A 22,956-nucleotide genomic window follows, 5' to 3' on the forward strand; every position below is an offset into this window, starting at 1 on the left:
ACCTGATCGAAAAAGCGTAAGACGGATACCATTCCAAAATATCAAACATGCTCAACGTTAATAATCAAGTTTTCACTTCTGCCGGCACTCCCGGAGTGCAACCCGTCTTTTTTTGGAAGTGAAAACTTCTTTAGCGGCGTTGAGCACTTTTTCTGTAATGGGTATAAAATCTTAAAAACTCGCGTCAGGACACGTGACCTGATCGAAAAAGCGTAAGACGGATGGATATCAAACATGCTCAACGTTAATAATCAAGTTTTCACTTCTGCCGGCACTCCTGGAGTGCAACCCGTCTTTTTTTTATTGACTTATCGCAATTTTCCCGACATGGATTTTTCCTGACTTATAGAAATTTTTGCGACGAGAAATTTTCCTCACGTATAGAAATTTTCCTGGCCTATATAATTTTTCCTGGCGTATAGAAATTTTCCTGACGTATAGAAATTTCCCTGGCTTATAGAATTTTTCCTGACGTATAGAAATTTTCCCGACTTATGGACTTTTCCTGACTTATAGAAATTTTTGCGGCAAAGAGAAATTTTCCTCACGTATAGAAATTATTTTAGGCGTGATTGAGTAACAGACAGACATACAGAGTTACTTTCGCATTTATAATATTAGTATGGATATATACTTTGTATTGTTACCTCTTGATGGAACTGCATTTTTGTAGTAAATATTTTTTAAACAAACAGACACTTGACTAGTTCCACTTTTATTCAGATTGTTATGACAAAAAACTACGACCGGTTTTGATACATCATCGTCAGGTGATGATCACCAGACGATGATCTTTAAATACCTAAAAAAATCAATTCACACATTCAAAACCCTACATTTATTTTGTTTTCCATTAATTATATTTATAATATGATATACTACTTTATATGTTTTACCACCTAACAAATTATTAATAAATACCGTATGAACAGGCATAATAGCGGAAGACGAGGGCAGTCCAGCGGTGGGCGTGATGGTGACGACGCGCCTACACGTGCTGGACGTCAACGAGTTCGCGCCCGAGTTCCACTCGCAGCCTTACGTGCTGCATCTCGCCGAGAACACGCCTCCGCACTCCTCCATACTGCAACGTAAGTAAACGTTACTTTTATCTTTGACGGAAAGTTCGACAACTCTATCGATCTCAATCGAGCTCTATCTATTTTCAGTGATGGCGGACGACGGGGACTCCGGGTCGAACGGCGAGGTGCGCTTCTCGCTGGTGGAGGGCGCGGAGGCGGTGCCGTTCGCGGTGGAGGCGCACAGCGGCTGGGTGCGCACCACGGCGGCGCTGGACCGCGAGGCGCGCGCCGAGTACCGCCTGGCGCTGCTGGCCGCCGACCAGGCCGCCGCGCCGCGCGCCACCCGCGGCTCGCTCGTCGTGCGCCTCGTCGACTACAACGACTGCCCGCCGCGCTTCACGCAGGAGACCTACACCGCCGAGGTGATGAGCGATTCGGAATAATTGTAGTACGCCAATTACTGGACGCTTCGACTCGAACCACAGACCCGTTCGATACGAACGCTCGAACAAATTCATATTGTATTTGAACAATTTTTCTCTCTTTTTGGCGAAATTGTATAATCTTGAAAAGTAATTTGTTGCTTTAAAATAGTTAATGTTGCGGATAGTAGATATCTCTTAGAAATATTAGAGTCAGCCCAGAACAATATACACAAAATATGTTATCATAATCACTACATAGTATAAAACAAAGTCGCTTTCTCTGTCCCTATGTCCCTTTGTATGCTTAAATCTTTAAAACTACGCAACGGATTTTGATGCGGTTTTTTTTTAATAGATAGAGTGATTCAAGAGGAAGGTTTTAGTATAGAAGCCGCGGGCGGTAAGCTAGTTAATATTATAAAGTCATGTCGTCAGGATGGCTGGCCGTGAGGTGTTAAAAACACAATTTTCCTTCAAGAGCTTTAATTCTATGATCACAAGTAACGGCACTGATTACCACAATTTTTTAAGCAAATAATATTTGTGGTTTTATCGACGGCGACAAGAAAGCAACTCAACGAATGACACAACAATGAATTATGCCTACCTACTGTAGGCAAATTAAAATTCTGAAACTTGTATTAATCGAAAGTGTTCGGTGCAATGACCACCGAACACCCTAGTCAGCAATACTAGGTATCGCGGGCGGCGTTTAACATAAATTAATGCAGTCCACAATCAACAGTCCACAAAATAACATATTACCGTCGCGACGCGTACATAACATTAACATTAAACATATTATAACATAACATAAAAATCTAACAGAATAATAAATATATAATTTAACAATTATTAACAATAGCATTAACAGTAAAACATTAGCAAGTAAAAGTATAACAGTGTTTTGTAACAAACAAGTAGAACAGTGATTTTAGTAATAAATTAATTAGTGTCAATTTTAGTTTAATTTTATAACAAATCCCTCCAACACTAGCCACGCAGCCCAACACTGGGTCTATCGCCCTACATATTGGTCCTTCGAGCTATCGTAGCGGGATCACGGGATTCGGGAATTTACGCCTCTCGTATCTCGTTGAGAGTCAGCGCCGCCGGGCTGACGCGCTAGTGTTGTGAGCAACAGTGAGTGAACAATTAAGTGGGTGTAAAGCTGTTGATAGTTCCAGAACAAGTGAGTTCGTTCCATTACTTTTTTTAACTAACAACATCATGGAAGACATTTACGAAGCGCAATCGGAACTTTTCTCTTTCCTAGAAAAGCTTTACATTAATTTAAAAAAGGATGGGGAAGAAAGGAAAATGTCCTCAGGGTATATTAAAAAGAAGTTAGACATTTTGGAATCATATTGGTCTGAGTATCAGGCCAATCATGAAAAATTATTGCCCTACGAAGACAGGGAGCGCCCTTACTTCGCCCGAAGGGAGTACGACCGCTGTAATACACTATACCTGGAAATTAAACAGTATATAGCTAGGGTGTCGAAAGAATTGGCCACGAAATTTCCAAAAACATTTACAAGCACATATAATCAAGGGGAAGGTCCAAGTAAGCAACTAACAGAAACAAATGAACAGACTGAACAAGGTGTAATTTCATCCGCACCCATTTCAATAGGGTCAAGTAAATTGCAAGAGATGTTGCATAAGCAAGCAGTTAATTTTAAAGCTTTAATGAGAACAGTGAACAGCATTGATTTAGAAAAAGTAACAACTAAATGGAAATTTGAGGATGTACTACAGCAATTGAACTCGCGATGGGGCGTAATAGACTCTCTTCACTGGGAGATTGATAGTATTTTAGATGGGCAAGACCATGAGTATGAAAATGCCTTCACTCATCACGAAGGTATTTTTGACCGACTCAAAGAAGCAATCAACACCAAGCTTTGGTCTGTATCCCACAGAGAACATATTACACCACAAGTTGATATACCAATATTCACGGGCAACTATCAGCAATGGGTTTCCTTTAAAAATTTATTTAATGAAATAGTACACCTCAACCCCACCTTATCCAATGCACAGAAAATGCAATATTTGAAGAGCAAAATTAAGGGCGATGCTGAACGCCTGATTCAGCACCTACAAATAAGTTCGGAGAATTATATAACATGTTGGGAAATTTTGAATCATAGATATGAAAACAAAAAACTTATATTTGCATCACATATGAATATGATTTTAGGCCTGCCAAACATGCAAATTCAATCGCTAGTACAACTAAAGAAAATGTATGATGCCACAAAGGAGAGCTTAAATGCAATTAAAAACCTTGACGTCGACATAAGCTCTTGGGACCCCATTATAGTACATATTTTAGCGCTCAAATTAGACAACGAATCTCATTCCGATTATGTGGAATCATTAAAACAACCAAGAGAGCTACCGGTCTTACAAGAATTTTTGGATTATTTAGAGAGTAAATTTACCATGTTAGAACAATCTAGAAGAAAACAAGAACCTGTCATTCAAAAATCTTCGCATATAAAGCCCAATTTCTATCCAACATATTCTCAAGAAATTAATCGTTTGCCAAATTATGTGAGAAATAACAATTATCAAGTAAACCAGCAAAACTACTCTGGAAATCGCCACTTTCCAAAGCCTATTATGAAAACATATCACTTATCATCTAAGATTAACATAACTTGCCCTCTCTGTAATTTAGAACATGGATTATACAAATGCACGACATTTTTAGACCAACCAAATGAAATTAAATTTAAAACATTGAATAGATTAAACATTTGTATAAATTGTCTATTTTCGCATAATGGAAAGCCTTGCTCATCACTTCATCGGTGTCGGGTATGCAACCGAGCGCATAATACGATTTTGCATGACGCAATAAGTCAGCGATCGTCGACCTCAGAACGCCCAGTAATGCCCAAAACACTAGGGGTTATGTTATAGGAATGCAATGATCGCTCGCACAGGTTCGCGAGGACGCGGCGGCGGGCACGGTGGTGGCGCGCGTGCGCGTGCGCGACGCGGACGTGGGCGGCGCCGCGCTGGCCTTCTTCGTGGCGGGCGGCGACCCGCGCGCGCGCTTCCAGCTGCGGCCCTCCGGCGAGCTGTTCGTGGCGCGCGCGCTCGACCGCGAGACCGAGCCCGCCTACTCGCTGTCCGTGGCCGCCACGGACGGCAAGTTCACCGCCTTCGCCGCCGTGCACGTCGTCGTTCTCGACGTTAACGGTGAGCGAGATTTGGATTTTGGACTTATGTTCATTCTTTCGCTTTTATCAGATTTCCGTACCGTAGCCCGTACGTATCGTACGCTCGATTTAATTCACGATTCACATTCCCCGCCCGCAGACAACCCGCCGTACTGCGTGCGGCACCGCATGCGCGCGCGGCTGCGCGAGGACGCGGCGCGCGGCGCGCGGGTGGCCGAGCTGCTCACGCGCGACGCCGACGAGCCGCACAACGCGCGCTTGCGATACTTCCTCACCGGAGACTACGCTGACCATTTCGCCATCAATAAAGTACATAATTATTATTGATTATTTAATTTAATATTTTGAAAACGAACGAAGCGTTCACTCTTTCATACACATAGACATAGACGAACAATTATAGACATAGATATACTATAACCGACCTTACGATACAAGTAGGTGGTGCATACAAAAACAATGATACAATGATAATAATATAGATAGAACCAAGAAAGTAAAAATATAAATAATATACAATTTGTTACAAATAAAGAATTATGTACGGTTTACGTATTACATCGAATGTGGACTGTATTTAGGTCGCGTTATAAGCTGCTAATAATGCTATGATATTATGGGACAACTGGGAACACTTTAATTATCGCTAATAATTATATAAAATTCACGCGGATTCGAGCGGATAGATTAGCACTCGGGCGCTGCTATGGAAGAACTGCGCTTTCCGGCCGGCTCGGCCGTCGCACGATACTTAATAATGCTGAGACAGCTTGACCTCATTTACGTTATTGCTCAATAATTGTCATTAATGTAATGTAACTATGGATAAGCATGCATGCATGCATTTATTATAATAATCTGTACTAATATTATAAAATTAGTTTGTTTTTTTGGTATTAATTCAAAATAAGGCGAAAAAATAAATATTTTCAATCAAATAAATTACAGTGTATTTGGGACATAATAAAGTAAGTTTCCACCAAATTTCTTAGAAAAAAAAATTTTTGAAGTAGATAAAAATAAAAAACCAAAAACTTGGTTTTTTTAATTTTTCACCTAAATTTTGAGGTTATGTGAAAAAATTGCAAATACGAAAGTTGTGTATCTTTTTATTACCTACAACTTTGCCATTGAATTTTTTTCCGTAGGACTTGTAGTGTTGTCGGAAATCGAGAGAAACCATTTTTTTCTCTTAAAAGCTCCCCCCTCCCACTTCCCGTACTCAGATTGACCGTAATTTATTTTTCCTTACATTTTTATCATATTCTCCTCCTTTTCTAATGGGTTTCATGATTCATCCTACTGCGATTTTTTTGCATTTTTTTTATTTTTAAAGGGATCTACCCTGGTGTCAGTAGTTAGTTTAATAGAAATAGAGTTTAAACTCGATAAAGTATTTTTTTGAAGTGTTGAATAAAATTATTGTTTTATTTTTACTGTCGAAAACTGTGGCTTATTTACATAAAACCTTTAATTATATCTTAAAGTACTAATATCAATCTTTAAATAAAATAAATAAATAAATAATTTCATCTTGACACATTAAGTTTGATTGCGATACCAAGTGCCATAGTCACTTGGGCATTCTCCTTTAGTTTTATGTATAGGTATTTTAATTTTAGTTTTGATTTTAATTGCGATTTTGATTTTGTGCATGTGCATACTAACATAAATTTTAATTTAATTAATTTGACTAACATAAAAATATGTAGTTTATAGTATGGATCTCTGTGTCTGAAATAAATCATAATTTATTTATTTATTTATATTATAGTATCGTTCGATCTCATAGTTAATCCGTGGTTACACTAGCATACTCAGTTATTTAAAACAAAAAAATGAAAATTGTACACGAATGGATTTTTAATGGAAAATTCCATTCGTTTACCATTTTCATTTTTTGTGTTTATTAAATTAAAAACATTAATAGGAAACTGGGGTGATAACGGTTGGAAGCGAGCTGGACCGCGAAAGTGTTCCGCGCTATCGGCTGGTGGCGCACGCTCAGGACCGCGAGCGGACCGACTGGGCGTGCAGCTCCGACCTCGACATCGACCTGGACGACGTCAACGACAACGCGCCGCGCTTTTCCGCTTCACTGTATAGCGTCACGCTACCCGAAGACGCAGAAATCGGCACTCTAGTTGCGAAGGTATATAAAAAATTTTACGTCAACAAACCGACCAACGTTTAATCGTTCCAAAAACATTTAGCCCTTATGAAACGAGAATAATTCAAAAATTATTATTAATTTTGATTTTAAAAATAATACCAAAATGAAACTAAAATTGTATTTTTTAAACAGCCTTTTGTGTAATCGATTTAAACGTTATTAATTTAACGCGAGCACAACATCTCGCACGGGTATTATTAAAAATAATATTCCACCCCTCTGTAAATTAGTAATTGTTCAGACTGGTGCTGTTTTTTGTAAAATATTACGTAGAAGTGTCGTCGTAGATTTTATTTTATTTGCATGTCGGACAAATCTTTGTGTTTTTGTATGTAAATTATACTTGTATTTTTCTTTTATTATTAAAATAAATAAAATAATACAACAACAACTACTCACACTCATGACCGCAAAATATCGTTCTCTCAAGTTTTACGGTAACAATATTTCGAAACAAACCTATAATATTTCAGGTTCACGCGTCCGACGCCGATCTCGGAGAGAACCGTCTCGTTAGATATTCTTTCGTGGAAGAAAACGAGTCGTTCGATCTCGCCGCGGAGAGCGGCATCATCACGCTGCGCGCGCCGCTGGACCGCGAGACGCAGGCCGAGCACCGCGTGGTGGTGCGCGCGCGCGACGCCGGCCGCCCGCCGCGCTCCGCCACCGCCACCGTGCAGCTCACCGTGGCCGACGTCAACGACAACCCGCCCGAGTTCGAGTTCCGCAAGTACGAGGCCGCCGTGCCCGAGATCGACGCGCCCGGCACCGAGGTGCTGCGCGTGCGGGCCACCTCGCGCGACACCGGCGTCAACGCGGACGTCTTCTACTCTCTGGTGGGAGGAGACGATAGGGACGATTTTGCCGTAGACCGGACTTCCGGCGTCTTGACGGTCGCGCGCCCGCTGGATTATGAACGTCGAAAAGAATACTATCTAACGGTGCAGGCGGTGGACGGCGGGGCGCCCCCCTTGAGCGATCACGCCACCGTAAACATAACCGTGAGCGACAGCAACGATAATGCACCCGTTTTCTCCCAATTGTCGTACGGCGCGCGGGTGAAAGAAGACGCCTCGCCTGGAACGCACGTGCTGCAAGTGATCGCTAACGACGCCGACGCCGGAGACAATGGACGCATCGCGTACTCGATTACCCGCGGTGATAAAGAGGGCCGTTTCACTATCGACGTGGACACTGGCTACGTTTCTGTACTCACTCCGCTCGACCGAGAGACTACTCCTGCCTATATTTTAGAAGTACGTGCAAGAGACCGTGGTATCCCCGCCTTAGAGTCGACTTCACTAATTAATGTCGAGGTCATGGATGCAAATGATAATCCACCTTTATTCACTCAAAGTAATTACACTGCAGTGGTTCAAGAAGATAAACCGTTGGGTCATCCGATTCTTAAATTTATAGTCAATGATGCCGATGCGCCTCCAAATGGTTCACCGTATACTTTTGATTTTCAATCTGGTAATGAAATAGGTGCTTTTAGATTAGAACAAGACGGCTATTTAAGATCCGCGACACGATTTAATCATCGTATTAAAGACCACTATGTACTACAGGTGCGGGTGTTTGATAACGGAACTCCACCTCTCTATTCAGATGCGTGGGTGTATATAAAGATAATCGAGGAATCTCAATATCCGCCCGTGGTCACACCTTTAGAAATCATCGTTAACTCGTATCTAGATGAATTTCCTGGAGGCGTTATCGGAAGAGTATTTGCATCGGATCGTGATGCATATGACACCCTGAAATATTCATTAACTCCCATGGACGGGGCGACCTACCCAATCATAGATCTTTTTGAAATCGATCACAATGACGGCACATTAAGGGCGGCTCCCCGCTTAGATATAGGTGATTATCGACTTAACGTCACAGTGGATGACGGAAAATTTAAAGGTTTCGCTATAGTTAAAATTTCTATCCTTTTAATTTCTGATGAGATGCTTGCACAGGCTGTCATAGTACGGTTTCGTGAAGTGACCGATCGTGATTTTATTCTGAGCCATCGTAAAGGTTTTAACAAAGCTGTTAGAGAAGCGACTGAATGTCAACCTGGAGATGTATTCATTGTAAGCGTGCAACCTTCCGACGAAGAAATTAAAACACATCCAAGGCGAGAGAGAAGACAAATTGCCCAAGATTTGGACGTCGCTTTTGCGGTCCGTTCACCAGGCATCGATGGATTCTTACCGGCTGATACCTTGCGCCGTCGTCTTCACGCTCATCTTGAAAGACTAGAAGAGAGAACACGACTAGTGGTAGAAGAATTGGTCCGTGCTACTTGTGGCGGCTGCGTGCACGGTGCATGTGTGGAACGCGTGGAGCTGCAAGCCGCCACCCAGCGCGTTGTCGCCACAGATGTCATATCTCTCGTCGCGCCAGCACATCGACTACGCGGCGAGTGCTCTTGTGCGAGAGGCTTCACTGGAGAACGTTGCGAGAATATCGCAGTCGACAGCGTCAGGGCGTCCTGCGAGTGTGGAGTCCGATGCGACGCTTCATCTTTGCCGCCGGGCTATAAATGTTGCACCGATCTAGAGTGCGATATTCCCGCTCCAATAGTTCAGCTGAACGGCGACGGATACTTAGCGTATCGTTTAGAAAGAGGAGTGGTGGAAGGAGCTCGCCTACTGGACGATGAACTGATTTTATCTTTGAGATTTCGCACTCGATCCGCTCGAGGCACGTTACTGTGGGCGGCGGGCCGCGTAGACTACTTAGTGTTAGAGGTGGAGGACGGCCACGTTCAGGTCCGCATGGAGCTGGGCGCGGGCGAGGCGAGGGCGCGCGCAGGCGGCCCCGTGGCCGACGGCGCGTGGCACGAGGCGCGCCTGGAGCGGCGTGGTGCCGCGCTGCGCCTCACGGTGGATCGCCGCTCCGCGCACGCGCAGGCGCCGCCGCCCGCCGCCGTGCTGGACGTGCGGGCCGACCGCCTGCTGCTGGGCGCCTCGCTGCAGAGACACGCCCATGCCCTGGCGCCAGAACAGGTACGCTTAACTTCTTGATGAGGTCATTTTTTCATCATTTATGATCAAATTTCACTTCGTTATTATATTGCAACGGAGTCAATTTCTTTACAGATTACCTATGGATTTTACGGATGTATAACCGACCTGAAACTCGGTGGCTCGGGGCTACCCGTCGAAGAAGGCGGCACCTCTTCCGACGGACGAGCGCAACTATTGAGACGAGTACGTACACGCGTGGGTTCGTCGTGCGCGCCGCTCCCGCCCCCCGGCCCGTGCGCGGCTCAGCCTTGCTTCAACGGCGGCACGTGTAAGGAGGCCGACGATTTCCTCGAGGACGGGGTCAATCACGCCGGGTACACGTGCGCGTGTCACGCGCGCTTCGTGGGGCGCAACTGCGAGGTGGACACGGACCCGTGCGCCTCGCAGCCGTGCCTGCACGGCGGCGTGTGCGCGGCGGCGGGCGCCTCGTTCCGCTGCGCGTGCGGCGCGGGGCTGGCGGGCGCGCGCTGCGAGCGCGGCCGCTGGTGCGCCGCGGGCGTGTGCGCGCACGGCGGCGCGTGCGAGGAGGGCGAGTGGGGCCCGTCGTGCCGCTGCCGCGGGTACTACGGGCCGCGCTGCCAGTACGACGTGGACGAGTGCGCCGGCGAGCCCTGCCTCAACGGAGCCACGTGTCTCAACGAACCCGGTTCCTTCCGCTGTCTCTGTCCACCAGATAAAACAGGTAAAATTCACGTACATATCAAATATAAACCTATATAATATACATTACGTTAATTTATACATTACTATAGTATATAAGTAAATTAACGTAATGTTAATATTATATTCTCCTATTTTAAAATTTGAAATATTTATTTTATTAGCTTCTTATTTTACAACACAAAATACCGTTGTGGTGCTCCAAACGTAGCAAGTCGAGGGGACTACTAAAACCGGCGCCTCTCCTCTAACAAGGAGAGGCAAAATAATGCTGAGTAGTCCACCTAATCACGAATACCGACTAATATTTGAATATATTTATTGTATTTTAAGGTTTAAAATTTATTAATGTGTATTGTTCTCAAACGTGTATTAGTTATAAGTGAAAAATTGTAATTAAGTATTTGTGATTAAATGTATTTTCTTTCTTTCTTCTTTCTTTCTAATGGAATAAGTAACTATAATAATCTGGTATAAAAATAACTACGTTAAAAACAGCCGACTTCAAAAACGGAAAAGTAAAAAATAAAAAAGATTTGTTAATTTTAATTACTAAATATTATTTAGATGTGCTATTTACTAAAAAGGTTTGATGTGCACGGGCTATTAACTTAGTGCTTGGTTGCTTACTTCAAACCTATTTAATAAATAGCACATCTAAATAATATGTAGTAATTAATAATATCAAATCTTTTTTATTTTTTACTTTTCCGTTTTTGAAGTCGGTTGTTTTTGAACGTAGTTATTTTTGTTTAATACTTTTTAGTGTATTTTTAACACGAATCAAACGAGCCCAAACTCGATAAAGTTGAGTCAATATTACTGAGTTCCTATGGCCACCTTCCAATTCCATCATCAAATCAGCTCTATGTCATGATAATGTTTCATTGCTATCCAATTTATATACGTATACAAAATTTTAGCTCAATCGGTTACCGGGAAGTGAATCAAAGTTACTTGCTACATTTCAATTATTAAGTCATCGAGGTCAGACAAAAATGCTCATAAAATAAAAACTACTGGGCCTATCCGAATAAAATTTTTATGAGACCTATTCGACACCATTCCACATCAAACGAAAAAAGAATCATATAAATCGGTTCAGAAACCTCGGAGTAATCGGTGTACATGCAAAAAAAAATTAAACCGGCCGAATTGATAACCTCCTCTTTTTTTAAGTCGGTTAAAAACGATGTTTTATTTGGTTTCGATGTTTTTTTTTGTACAACGATGTAAATGCATCGTGAGAAAATTCTAATTTACAAAACATATTATATTATTAAATTAAATATATGTTTTGTACATGAAGCTCAAAGATACGCTATCGGTTCAGGTATGAACTGCGGCAACCCGCTGTACTCGGACGCGGTGATGGCGGGCGAGGCGGGCGAGGCGGGGGCGCGTGCGCTGCGGGACGTGTGGCGCTGGGCCGTGCGCGCGCGCTGGCCGCTGGGCGCGGCGGCCGGCGCGCTGCTGCTGCTGCTGCTGCTGGCGCTGCTGCCGGCCGCGCTGCGCCGCGCCCGCCCGCGCGCGCCCTCCGCGCCGCTCAACAGCGCGCTGGACAAGCTGCCGCCGCGCGCCTGCAAGCTGTCCAACCTGGAGGCCGTGCGGCGCGAGCGGCCCGCGTCCTGCGCCGACCCGCCGCCGCTCAACAACATCGACACGCTGCGCTCCTACGGCTCCGCTGGGGACGAGCTCGAGGGGATCCCGCCCGATTACCTGCGCAACCTCAACATCGACCACGACCGAAAGCCGTGGTCCGAACAGATGCATCTTCAGACGTTCGTGGACAACAAAATTTATAATGGTAACCTATGCTTAAATGTGTGCGCGCGGTGTGTCCCTTAGACACATAAATTTTATTTTATTATTATTTTATTATAAAACTGAAAGAATACCTATAATAAATTCGATCGCTCTGGCGGGTCACGAGTGGCCGAGTTGGTCAGGCATCCGCCCCGGAATGGCGCGAAAGGATGCGGGTTCGAGTCCCGCCTCGTGATCGATTTTTTTCTATTCTTTATAAATTTATATGAATGCCATACAACCAAAAATATCAAATTCAACCTATGCTCTGTTTAAGTCTACGTCATTATTTAATATTAACTGGTCGTGCCCGCGACCCTTTTTCTTTGAGTCTCATATTTATCGTGCGAGTCTTTGTTCACTTCTATATGTTTCACTAGCTGCTCCGCGCGGTTTCACCCCCCGTGGCTCCACTCCTGTTGCCCGTAGCGTGATGAAATATAGCCTATAACCTTCCTCGATAATGGGTGGGCTCGATGGGCTATCTAACACCGAAAGAATTTTTCAAATCGGTTCAGTAGTTTCTGAGATTAGTGCGTTCAAACAAACAAACAAACAAACAAACAAACTCTTCAGCTTTATAATATTAGTATAGATGATATAGGTACTATACGATCGATTCAAATCTATTGTTGTTTTTGTCTATTTAAATAATATAAAGCAAATTACACATAATACTTACTATTATCTCAGATTTGAAGAGTTGCAAGCCTCGCGTGCGCGCCCCGTCGCCGGCCACGGTGCGGCGCGCGGTGGGCGCGGTGGGCGCGGTGGGCGCGGGCGGCGACCTGGTGGGCGGCTACCACTGGGACTGCTCCGACTGGTGCGGCGGCGGCGGGCTGCCCGGCATCAGCGAGGTGGCGGGCTCCGAGCGGCCCGACTCGTCGTCCGCGCCCTCGCCCCCCTCGCCGCGCTCCCCGCGCTCGCCCCGCTCCCCGCGCTCGCCCCGCGCTCTGCCGCTCGACACGGACTCCGCTCCCGATGATCTCGAAACGCAGAGGTTCACGGACGGTGAGCTTACCTTTTGTTCGCTTGTTGTTCTATAAAGTATTTTAAGAAATTCCATAACGCTAAAGATATATTCGGCTTCGTTGCAGCCTCCTCTTATTTGCTGCACCCGGACGAGTACTTACCGGTGACGGACGAGGACGCCCTGCGCGGCCGGTCGCTCCGGGACACGGACGCTCACAGCCTCATAACGATGCTAGGTCGGTTTATATTATTATGATTAAACTGAAACGTGAGGAAAATGCAAAATTAAAAAGAAAAACCACAAAAATTGGAGTAAAATGTTTTATGTATGTTAATTATAATATAATAATTATGTGATATTGTGCGTCTAAGACGTCATAATCACATTACGAACATCAAAAATATTATTCAGGGACTACATAGACCTGAAATACTTAATTTATCGAAAGGAAAATAAGATATTGTACTCTTTCAGAGGAACGACACTCCTTGCTCGGCGGCGGAGGATCGTGCAGCGACCTGTCGACCAACCTGTGCGAGATCGAGGAGTCCGAGGGCGAGGAGTGCGGTGCGGGCGGGGCGGGGGGTGCGGGCGGGGCGGGGGGCGCGGGGGGCGCGCGCCACACCGACGTGTGACGGCGGCGCGCGGCCCGCGAGCCCGCGCCGCGCTCGCGGGCCCTCTAGCCGCACCCCGCCACCCCCGCGTTCACTGAGACATTGCCACGGTTGCTACTGTCCTAGACTCTTGAGTTCATTTTTAAAATGTAAAATAGCACTGAATTCCTTGACGATTCCAATTTCCAACGTTTGTATTTTCATAGTATGTTTTTTTAGTTATTACATAACTTGACTGGTCCGTTTGTAAAATTGTCAAAAAAAATTATACATTCCGATGATCTAAACCCGTGGTAACCTAAGTAGTGAACGATGTCGACGTTTTATGTTTGTATATACTCACTTTAAAATATTATGTACGGCGTATATTAATAATAATTGTGCGTGAAGTGATCGCGAATAGGGATGATTTTAACTTTGTGCCGTGTACGTGTTCGTGTGTCGTTTCGCGTGCGTCTCCGGCGAGTGAACGCGCTCCACGATGCATTGCCTTTTGTGTATTATATTAAAATAAGTTGTACATTCAATTGGGGCGGTTCACTGCCTCGACGAGACGGAGACCCCGTGTGTATGTGTGTATCGAATGATGACTTGTACATAATAATATTATGTCTGTGTTATTAGGAATGATGTATGTATATAATGTAGATAATGCATGGGAAAAGCGTTCTCGGCGCCGAAAGAGGCGGGCGGCGAGCTTGCGACCGCAGCGCCGCCGCGCGCGCGTCGGAGAACTAAATCAAAATGGTGCTCTGACTATAGTTTTCATATCATAACTTTAAATGCATTTACAGAACTCTATCCTTGTAGGCTAGCGTATTTTTAAGGATCTATTTTTATATGTGTACAGTGGAGCGTGCGGCGGCGAGCTGACTGACCGCTACGATCGCCGCCGACGCGCTCGATTTGTTAATGAGCAATCGTTCGCGACTATTGTACGAATTATAATTTATTTTACGAATGTTGCGTAATTTTTGACACGACTAATAAAAAAATTGAAATTATATATTGACTTTAATTTTTCACTTCATCCCTTTTAACATGATTAATCTTATTTAACCAGTTGAATACTGAACGTAGTAGTAGTAAACTACTATAATAGGGGACGACTGGGTTTGTTAGTGTGATGAATACTGAACGTATTATCATAGTAGTAGTAGTAAACTACTATAATAGGGGACGACTGGGTTTGTTAGTGTGATGAATACTGAACGTATTATCATAGTAGTAGTAGTAGTAAACTACTATAATAGGGGACGACTGGGTTTGTTAGTGTTCCGAACCTCAAAAGGAAAAAAAGGAACCCTTATTGGGTCACTTTGTTTCGTTTATCTGTCTATCTGCCTGTCTGTTAACAGATAAAGGGTTATCTCATGAAGGCGTGGAGGTATCAAGCTGAAATTTATATCGAATTTACTCAAGTCTAAGGTCCCTTGATGCTGTGAAAAATTAAAACTTGTACGCCAACGCAATCAAACGATGTAGTCGTAAATGCTGAAAACCTACAGATAACATTCGATACGTTATTAATTCTTAATTCAAATAGACTTCTTTCAGTCACATCGAGCCATCTCGGATGCTATATCGCCGTTCCCGGAGAATAAAATGATAATTGCACATGGAGCCTAATACATCTACACCAAATTCTTTTTTTTTTGTAATTTTTCAAGTTCAAGCGAAGAGAGTTGGCGAGTAGCAGCCGTGTGTTACATGAACCATTTTGAGCCACTTTTCACCCCCTTATTACTATTAAACTTAAACAAACCAAATTGGCTACATATAAAGAGAACCTTAAAATAAACAAGAACCTTAGGGGTGCTATTACAGATTTTTTACAAAAAACGCTATTTTACGGTACCATTTAAACTCAAAGCAAAACACGTGAGAACAAAGTAATATCTTAATTTAAAGATAATATATTCAGTTCTACGATCATCTTATAAAAATTGTTCGACATTACACAAAATTGTCGCTGAAATACGATTTTTCCTGCACAATGATCGCATAAAATGCGAAAAAATAATATGGTCTAAAACGGTACCATTTTAAGAAAATTTGGAAAATCCAAAAGTGCACGCCTCATAATTTTTTTTTAATAATTATTTATTAATTATTATTTTTGTTTATTTAATAACAATTAAACCACATCGAATCAGACCCTGAAAAATGAAAGGGTTCTATTCCTGAGCATACTCAAGCGTAAGAGAAAAAAAAAGACTCGATTAGTAAAGTATTTCGGTCGCTATCGTGTTAACAAGAAAAAGGATCCGCACATACAGACACACGGACGTCCAAGACAGAACTTTTTTAAACTGTTTTTTAACTAGTTTAAATAACAAAAATGACATCAAAAATATCATGAATGTTAAAAATAGTGTTTTTTCTTAGTATGTGTGTGTATGTATTATCTTACAAGTGCAATGTATGATACATAAAGACATTTTAAGTTTGAAAAATCAGATGTTTTGCGCGAAGTGACAGTAGTACCCACCTCAACGCTTCGCTTATGAGGCGTGCAAAATTAAAAGCCTTATCTACCTATAAATTATTGAGGGATATAATATTATAGTCCTTTATAGATTCTGATAATTTTTTTGTATCTAAATCAAAAATTTAATTCAATTATTAGCTAAATTAAAAATACTTGTCGATTTCTTCATACATTTTGCTCTCGCGGGTCGTCAGACCGCGCTCAGAAGCGCTCTTGGAAGGGCGGGTGTATCGCTCCTCGTCCCAAAAATAAAACGAATTAGAAAAAGATTATTGTGCGTACACTGTCGTTTTCGTTAGGTTAGGTTAGGTTAGGTTAGGTTAGGTTAGGTTAGGTTAGGTTAGGTTAGGTTATTGAGGCTGCCTTAGTGCAGGCTTGGCTCCCGTCGCAGCAGAATGGCAGCGAAAACGTAGAGGAGGAGGCCACTTGGCTTGCCGAAGCCATGTCTCAGGTGTGCGACGCGAGCATGCGGAGGGTGCGGTCGGTTCCACGTAGGCGCCAAATGTATTGGTGGTCCGCCGATGTTGCCCAGCTGCGTGCTTCATGCGTGGCTGCGAGGCGGGCGTACACCAGGCACAGGCGCCGTAGGCGGCGTGACGAAGAGGAGGAAGCGCGGTTATACGCCGTCTATAGGGACTGCATTGTGTCTCTGCAGGACGCCATCAGCAGCGCTAAGACCCGTGCATGGGAGGAGATGCTCGAGAGTTTGAACCGCGAACCTTGGGGTCGGCCGTATAAGAGGGTGAGGCAAAAGCTTCGCCCTTGGGCCCCGCCCTTGTCTCAAAGTCTCGAGCCACGATTTCTGGAGCAAGTGGTGACGTCCTTGTTTCCAAGTCGGGGAAGACATTCTCCCCCACCGATGGCACCCACGATGACTGCGCAGGAGGAGCTCAACAACGAAAATGTCCCTCCAGTCACTCGCAACGAGCTCGCTGTGGCAGTAGAGCGCCTTAAGGCGAAGAATGCCGCCCCCGGCCCTGACGGTGTTCCCGGGCGGGCCTGGGTGCTGGCGCTAGAATCTCTTGGACCCAGGGTGGAACAGCTGTTCACAAAATGCCTCCAACAGGGCCAATTTCCCCGTAGGTGGAAGACCGGGAACTTGGTCCTGTTGCAGAAGGAGGGACGCCCGCGCGACTCGCCCTCGGCTTATAGGCCGATCGTGCTGCTCGATGAGGTGAGCAAGCTCTTTGAGCGCGTCTTCGCAGCTCGCCTCATCGACCATCTGGAGGGAGTGGGGCCGGACCTAAGCGAGAACCAATTTGGATTTCGCCGGGGAAGGTCCACTATCGATGCGATTGCTGAATTGCGGAACCTCGCTGATCATGCAGATAATGAAGGCGGAGTTCTTTTGGCGGTGTCCCTTGACATCGCCAACGCATTCAACACTCTGCCGTGGAGTTGCGTGATCGAAGCGCTCCGCTACCACAACGTGCCCGGGTATATGGTGCGCTTGTTGCAGTCCTACTTATCGGAGAGGGCTGTGGCGTACCCCGCGCGTCGTGGGTGGCAAGAAAAGGAAGTGACGTGCGGTGTTCCACAGGGCTCGGTTCTTGGGCCCCTTCTGTGGAACATCGGCTACGACTGGGTCCTGCGTGCCACTTATCTACCGGGTGTCAGCGTGCTTTGCTACGCGGATGACACCCTGGTAACTGCACGCGGGGCCTCGTACAGGGAGGCAGCCCTCATTGCGACCGCTGGTGTGGCGGATGTTGTGCGCCGAATCAGACGACTTGGCTTAGAGGTCGCTCTGAACAAGTCAGAGGCAATTTTGTTTCGCGGCCGTCGAAGGGCGCAGGCTGCTGGTTCAGCTATCCAGGTGGGTGGCACGTCCATCGGCGTCGGTTCCACTTTGCGCTACCTGGGCATCGTGCTGGACAGCCGGTGGACATTTGTGGAGCACTTTCGTCGCCTCGCCCCCCGTCTTGTTGGGGTGGCCGGGGCACTTGGAAGTCTGCTCCCGAATCTAAGAGGGGCTGGGGGTGCGTGTCGTCGTCTATACACCGGCGTCATTCGCTCCATGGCCCTCTATGGTGCGCCTATTTGGGCCGACTCTTTGAGCGTCCGTACCAGACCATACTTGCGTAGACCGCAGCGGGTCATGGCGCTCAGAGTCGTGAGGGCATATCGCACAGTGTCCTTCGAGGCCGCGTGTGTCATGGCTGGGACGCCCCCGTGGGACCTGGATGCCGAGATGCTGGCGGACGTTTATCGCCGCGTCACCGCGTCCAGATCGCATGGAATTAATCCATATCTGGAGCAAGTCCAGCAATGGAGGGCTGATGCTCTCGAGCGGCGGTTCAGGGAGTGGGAACGCCGGCTCGAGAGGCCCAGCGCAGGAGCGAGGACGGTCGAAGCTATCCGACCGGTCCTACGCGAGTGGTGCGACAGGCGGCATGGGGCAATTACCTTCCGCCTGACACAGGTGCTGTCCGGACACGGCTGTTTCGGGTGGTACTTGTGCAAAGTCGCCAGGCGGGAGCCGCAAATGGCTTGCCATTGGTGTGACAGTCCGGAGGACACGGCAGACCACACTCTCGCCGTGTGCCCCGCGTGGTCCGAGCCCCGTGCTCACCTAGTCGCAGTCGTCGGCCCTGATCTCTCCCTGCCTTCCATAGCTCGCGCAATGGTTGGCAGCGACAGATCGTGGCGCGCGGCTATCACATTCTGTGAAGATGTGATGTCGCAGAAGGAGGAAGCAGAGCGGGTCCGCGAGGGAGATCCCAACGCGGATCCTATTCGGCGGCGACGTCTTATTGGGCGCCGTCGCCGAGTCGCGACCGCTGTACACGGTCGCGACTTGCTTCCCTAATGTTGGGTGCCGGACGGTGGAACGGGGACATAATCCATCGTCCGGTGCGGTGAGGCGGCGTGAGACGTGTTCCGTTCACGCCGCCCCCCAGGAAGGAGGAACTGGCGAACACTAGCCAGGTCTAAATCGCGATGGGCCTATATAAAAAATAGGCTGCCGCTGACGGGGTTACGGATGCGGTTACACCAAATACCCGCGACCCTGCCAATATAGCGGAGTGACGGAACACAGTGGAGTTTAGTCGGTAGTCGCCGCATTCTGCGGTGTGAGTCCGACATAACCCAGGGCTCTTTCCCCGAGCGCTCTGGGTATGCCTAAATGCATTCTCAACTATAAAAAAAAAAAAAAAAAGGTTAGGTTAGGTTAGGTTAGGTTAGGTTAGGTTAGGTTAGGTTAGGTTAGGTTAGGTTAGGTTAGGTTAGGTTAGGTTAGGTTAGGTTAGGTTAGGTTAGGTTAGGTTAGGTTAGGTTAGGTTAGGTTAGGTTAGGTTAGGTTAGGTTAGGTTAGGTTAGGTTAGGTTAGGTTAGGTTAGGTTAGGTTAGGTTAGGTTAGGTTAGGTTAGGTTAGGTTAGGTTAGGTTAGGTTAGGTTAGGTTAGGTTAGGTTAGGTTAGGTTAGGTTAGGTTAGGTTAGGTTAGGTTAGGTTAGGTTAGGTTAGGTTAGGTTAGGTTAGGTTAGGTTAGGTTAGGTTAGGTTAGGTTAGGTTAGGTTAGGTTAGGTTAGGTTAGGTTAGGTTAGGTTAGGTTAGGTTAGGTTAGGTTAGGTTAGGTTTTTTTTTTTTTTTTTTTTTTTTTTTTTTTTAAAAGCACCCGCCATCGCAGGGTGTTGTCTGCTTTTTCTCTAGAGTATAGTCTAGAGACATTTCTTTTCTTTAATCAAATAATAAACACAATTTTCTTTATTTACAATATGGGCACATAATATTAAAATACAATCAAATTTTAAAATACGAATTTACAATATACAATAGAATTTTCAAATAATAATAAAATACAATAATTAAAGATCACATTAAAATTTACAATTCAAAGATTACAATAAAAATAAAACCAATACAAATAAATATACAAATTATCACGGCACAACTATCCTAGACTTAACCCTAACATCACAGCTTATCACAGTTTCTTTTGTTTACCACCCCAACAATGTACTTACAATATTCCAGAAATTCATTCCTCATTTTGTCCCCCAGGGCCGCGGGCAGATTCTCACCCGTCATCGCGATGCCCAATTTTTGCTCAATAACATATCTATCTCTTGCAAAAATCGGACACTCGAGCAACAGGTGAGAAACCGTCTCGTCGACTCCGGGCTGACACAGGCACGATGGATTCTCCTTCAGCTTGAATCTGTTCAAGTAGAAGGCGAATCCACCGTGTCCAGTCAGTACTTGTGTGGTGTGGTGTGTGATGTCTATTTTCCGAACTATTTTGTATGCAGCAGCAGCGCTTGGGAAAAAGAGCTTCGTGCCTCCAGCCGTCTCCCCCACATCATATCTCCTGTCCCATTCCCCGATCGTATCCTGTCTCAGGATACGCTTGACGAATGAAACAGGACACAGATCGTAGTCGGGTTTCTTCTTCGACCCCAGAGCGGCCTCCTTGGCTAACTGGTCCACTCTTTCGTTCCCCCTTAGCCCTGCGTGCGCCTTGATCCAAAACAGAGCGACCTCCCGCCTCTGCGAAGCAGCTTTTCGGAGGGCCGCCCTTGTTTGCACAGCAAGGGGGTGGGGGGAACCGAGTGTGACTGCCTGGAGGGCCGATCTGGAGTCGCTGAAGATGCCGACCTTCGACACTCCACTCTTGCAGGCTCTAATTACTGCTCTTTGGAGCGCTAGGAGTTCGGCCTGGTAGACGGTGCAATACGGCGGCAAAGCAAGCTTGACGGCCTTCGTCTCGGCCTCCCCCTCCCATACGGAAAGGGCGGCTCCGACTCGACCCTCAATCTTGCTGCCGTCCGTGTAGATCCTATGTACGTGGCTATTAGCCACGTCGGAATACGAGTCCTCGTCCACCAGCCCGAACCCCAGCCCTTCCTGCTCTGCCGGATGTGGGTCCTCAATCGCCGGAGCCATTCTTTCCACCTCCCTGTCTCCCAACGCTGGGTGCGACACCCCCTTCTTGATCCCATATAGTCTCGAGACTTCGAGAATTCTGAGGTCAAGGGGGAGTATCCCAGCCAACAGCATAGCTGAGTTCAGGGAGACGGTCCGATATGCTCGGCAGATCTTTTGGGCGAAGCCCCGTTGTACGGTGTTCAGCCTTTTTTGGACCCCCATCTTTTCCACGGTGGGTGCCCACGCTGCCGATGCATACATAATAGTCGGTTCGATAACAGCTACATAAATAGTTCTAATAATATCTGGGCTAAGTCCCCAACCAACTCTGGCTGCCCTAGCCAAGAGTTTATACCGGGCTATTGCCTTTTGGCATACAGCCCCGACGTGGGCGTTAAAGGTGAGGCCGCTGTCTATTGTTAGGCCCAATATTTTTATATGGTCAAAATATTTTATTTCCACATTCCCCATAGCGAGCCGTGGCACGTCATATTTTAATCTCCTCGTGGAAAGGAGGGCACAAGTTTTATGCGGTGCAAATTTTAGTTTGTTTTCCTTTCCCCATTCATCTATTGCATTTAAGACACGGTTAGCTTCCATTTCAATTTCAAGGGCCGTATCACCCTCAAAGACCAACACAATGTCGTCGGCGAACGCCTGACAGAATACTCCCATCTCCTCTAACATCCATAGCAGAGGGTCCAGCAAGAGGTTCCACAGGATTGGTCCACCTATGGATCCCTGCACGCACCCCTTGCTGGTCCCCCTACTCACTTCCACGCCCGCATATCTAACTTTCACTCCCCTTTCACTCAGGTAGCTGCTGATCACCCGCCTCACGTTCCCCGGGCACCCAACTTCAGCCAACCGCACCTTTATGGCTGGCCACCAGGCGCTGTCGAAGGCTCCCTCTATGTCCAGCGATACCACAACAGAAATCTTCTTCTCCTCCCTCATATTTCTGATGTGGTTCACTAGTCTATAGAGGGCGTCCTCGGTGCTCCTCTGTGGCATAAAGCCATACTGGTGGGGGCTTATTTTGGGCAACAGGTAAAACCTGAGTCGGCCGACCAGCATCTTTTCGAAGATTTTGCCGAGCACAGGTAAGAGGCCGATCGGTCGATAGGCTTTCGGTACCCGATATGATTCCTTGCCCGGCTTTCGCAGTATAACCACGGTCGCCCACTTCCACTGTGCGGGGAAGTAGGCGGCAGAGAGGCATCTGTTGAGCAAGGCAAGGAACCATCCCGGGTTACAATCCACAGCGTGCTGACAGATGTCGGCCGTGAGGCCATCCGCCCCGGGGGCCTTCTTGGGGTTGAAGGACCTTACGGCTCTCTTCAACTCCTCCGGTTAGGTTAGGTTAGGTTAGGTTAGGTTAGGTTAGGTTAGGTTAGGTTAGGTTAGGTTAGGTTAGGTTAGGTTAGGTTAGGTTAGGTTAGGTTAGGTTAGGTTAGGTTAGGTTAGGTTAGGTTAGGTTAGGTTAGGTTAGGTTAGGTTAGGTTAGGTTAGGTTAGGTTAGGTTAGGTTAGGTTAGGTTAGGTTAGGTTAGGTTAGGTTAGGTTAGGTTAGGTTAGGTTAGGTTAGGTTAGGTTAGGTTAGGTTAGGTTAGGTTAGGTTAGGTTAGGTTAGGTTAGGTTAGGTTAGGTTAGGTTAGGTTAGGTTAGGTTAGGTTAGGTTAGGTTAGGTTAGGTTAGGTTAG

At 45.9% G+C, this 22,956-nt stretch overlaps 1 protein-coding gene and 1 non-coding gene across 2 annotated transcripts in view; both read left to right on the forward strand.

Annotated features, from left to right (window-relative positions):
• Positions 1-14,900, forward strand: part of kug (FAT atypical cadherin kugelei) — a 77,217-nt gene extending 62,317 nt beyond the window's left edge. The window contains exons 29-39 of the mRNA XM_089704361.1: positions 933-1,091; positions 1,170-1,444; positions 4,405-4,663; positions 4,784-4,953; positions 6,575-6,796; positions 7,291-9,822; positions 9,916-10,525; positions 11,837-12,310; positions 13,003-13,320; positions 13,407-13,517; positions 13,757-14,900. Coding sequence (XP_089560487.1) covers positions 933-1,091; positions 1,170-1,444; positions 4,405-4,663; positions 4,784-4,953; positions 6,575-6,796; positions 7,291-9,822; positions 9,916-10,525; positions 11,837-12,310; positions 13,003-13,320; positions 13,407-13,517; positions 13,757-13,917 — 5,291 coding nt within the window. The 3' untranslated portion in view covers positions 13,918-14,900. The remainder of the gene's footprint in view (positions 1-932; positions 1,092-1,169; positions 1,445-4,404; positions 4,664-4,783; positions 4,954-6,574; positions 6,797-7,290; positions 9,823-9,915; positions 10,526-11,836; positions 12,311-13,002; positions 13,321-13,406; positions 13,518-13,756) is intronic.
• Positions 12,430-12,506, forward strand: TRNAP-CGG (transfer RNA proline (anticodon CGG)). Its single transcript is given in 2 exon segments — positions 12,430-12,466; positions 12,471-12,506. It is a non-coding gene; the product is annotated as a tRNA-Pro (tRNA).
• Positions 14,901-22,956: the final 8,056 nt, after the last annotated feature.

Source organism: Colias philodice, chromosome 15, assembly GCF_061535455.1.
Source record: "Colias philodice isolate Cphi_HAF_F1 chromosome 15, ilColPhil1 Martin Lab GWU primary, whole genome shotgun sequence".
Taxonomy (NCBI): Eukaryota; Metazoa; Arthropoda; class Insecta; order Lepidoptera; family Pieridae; genus Colias; species Colias philodice.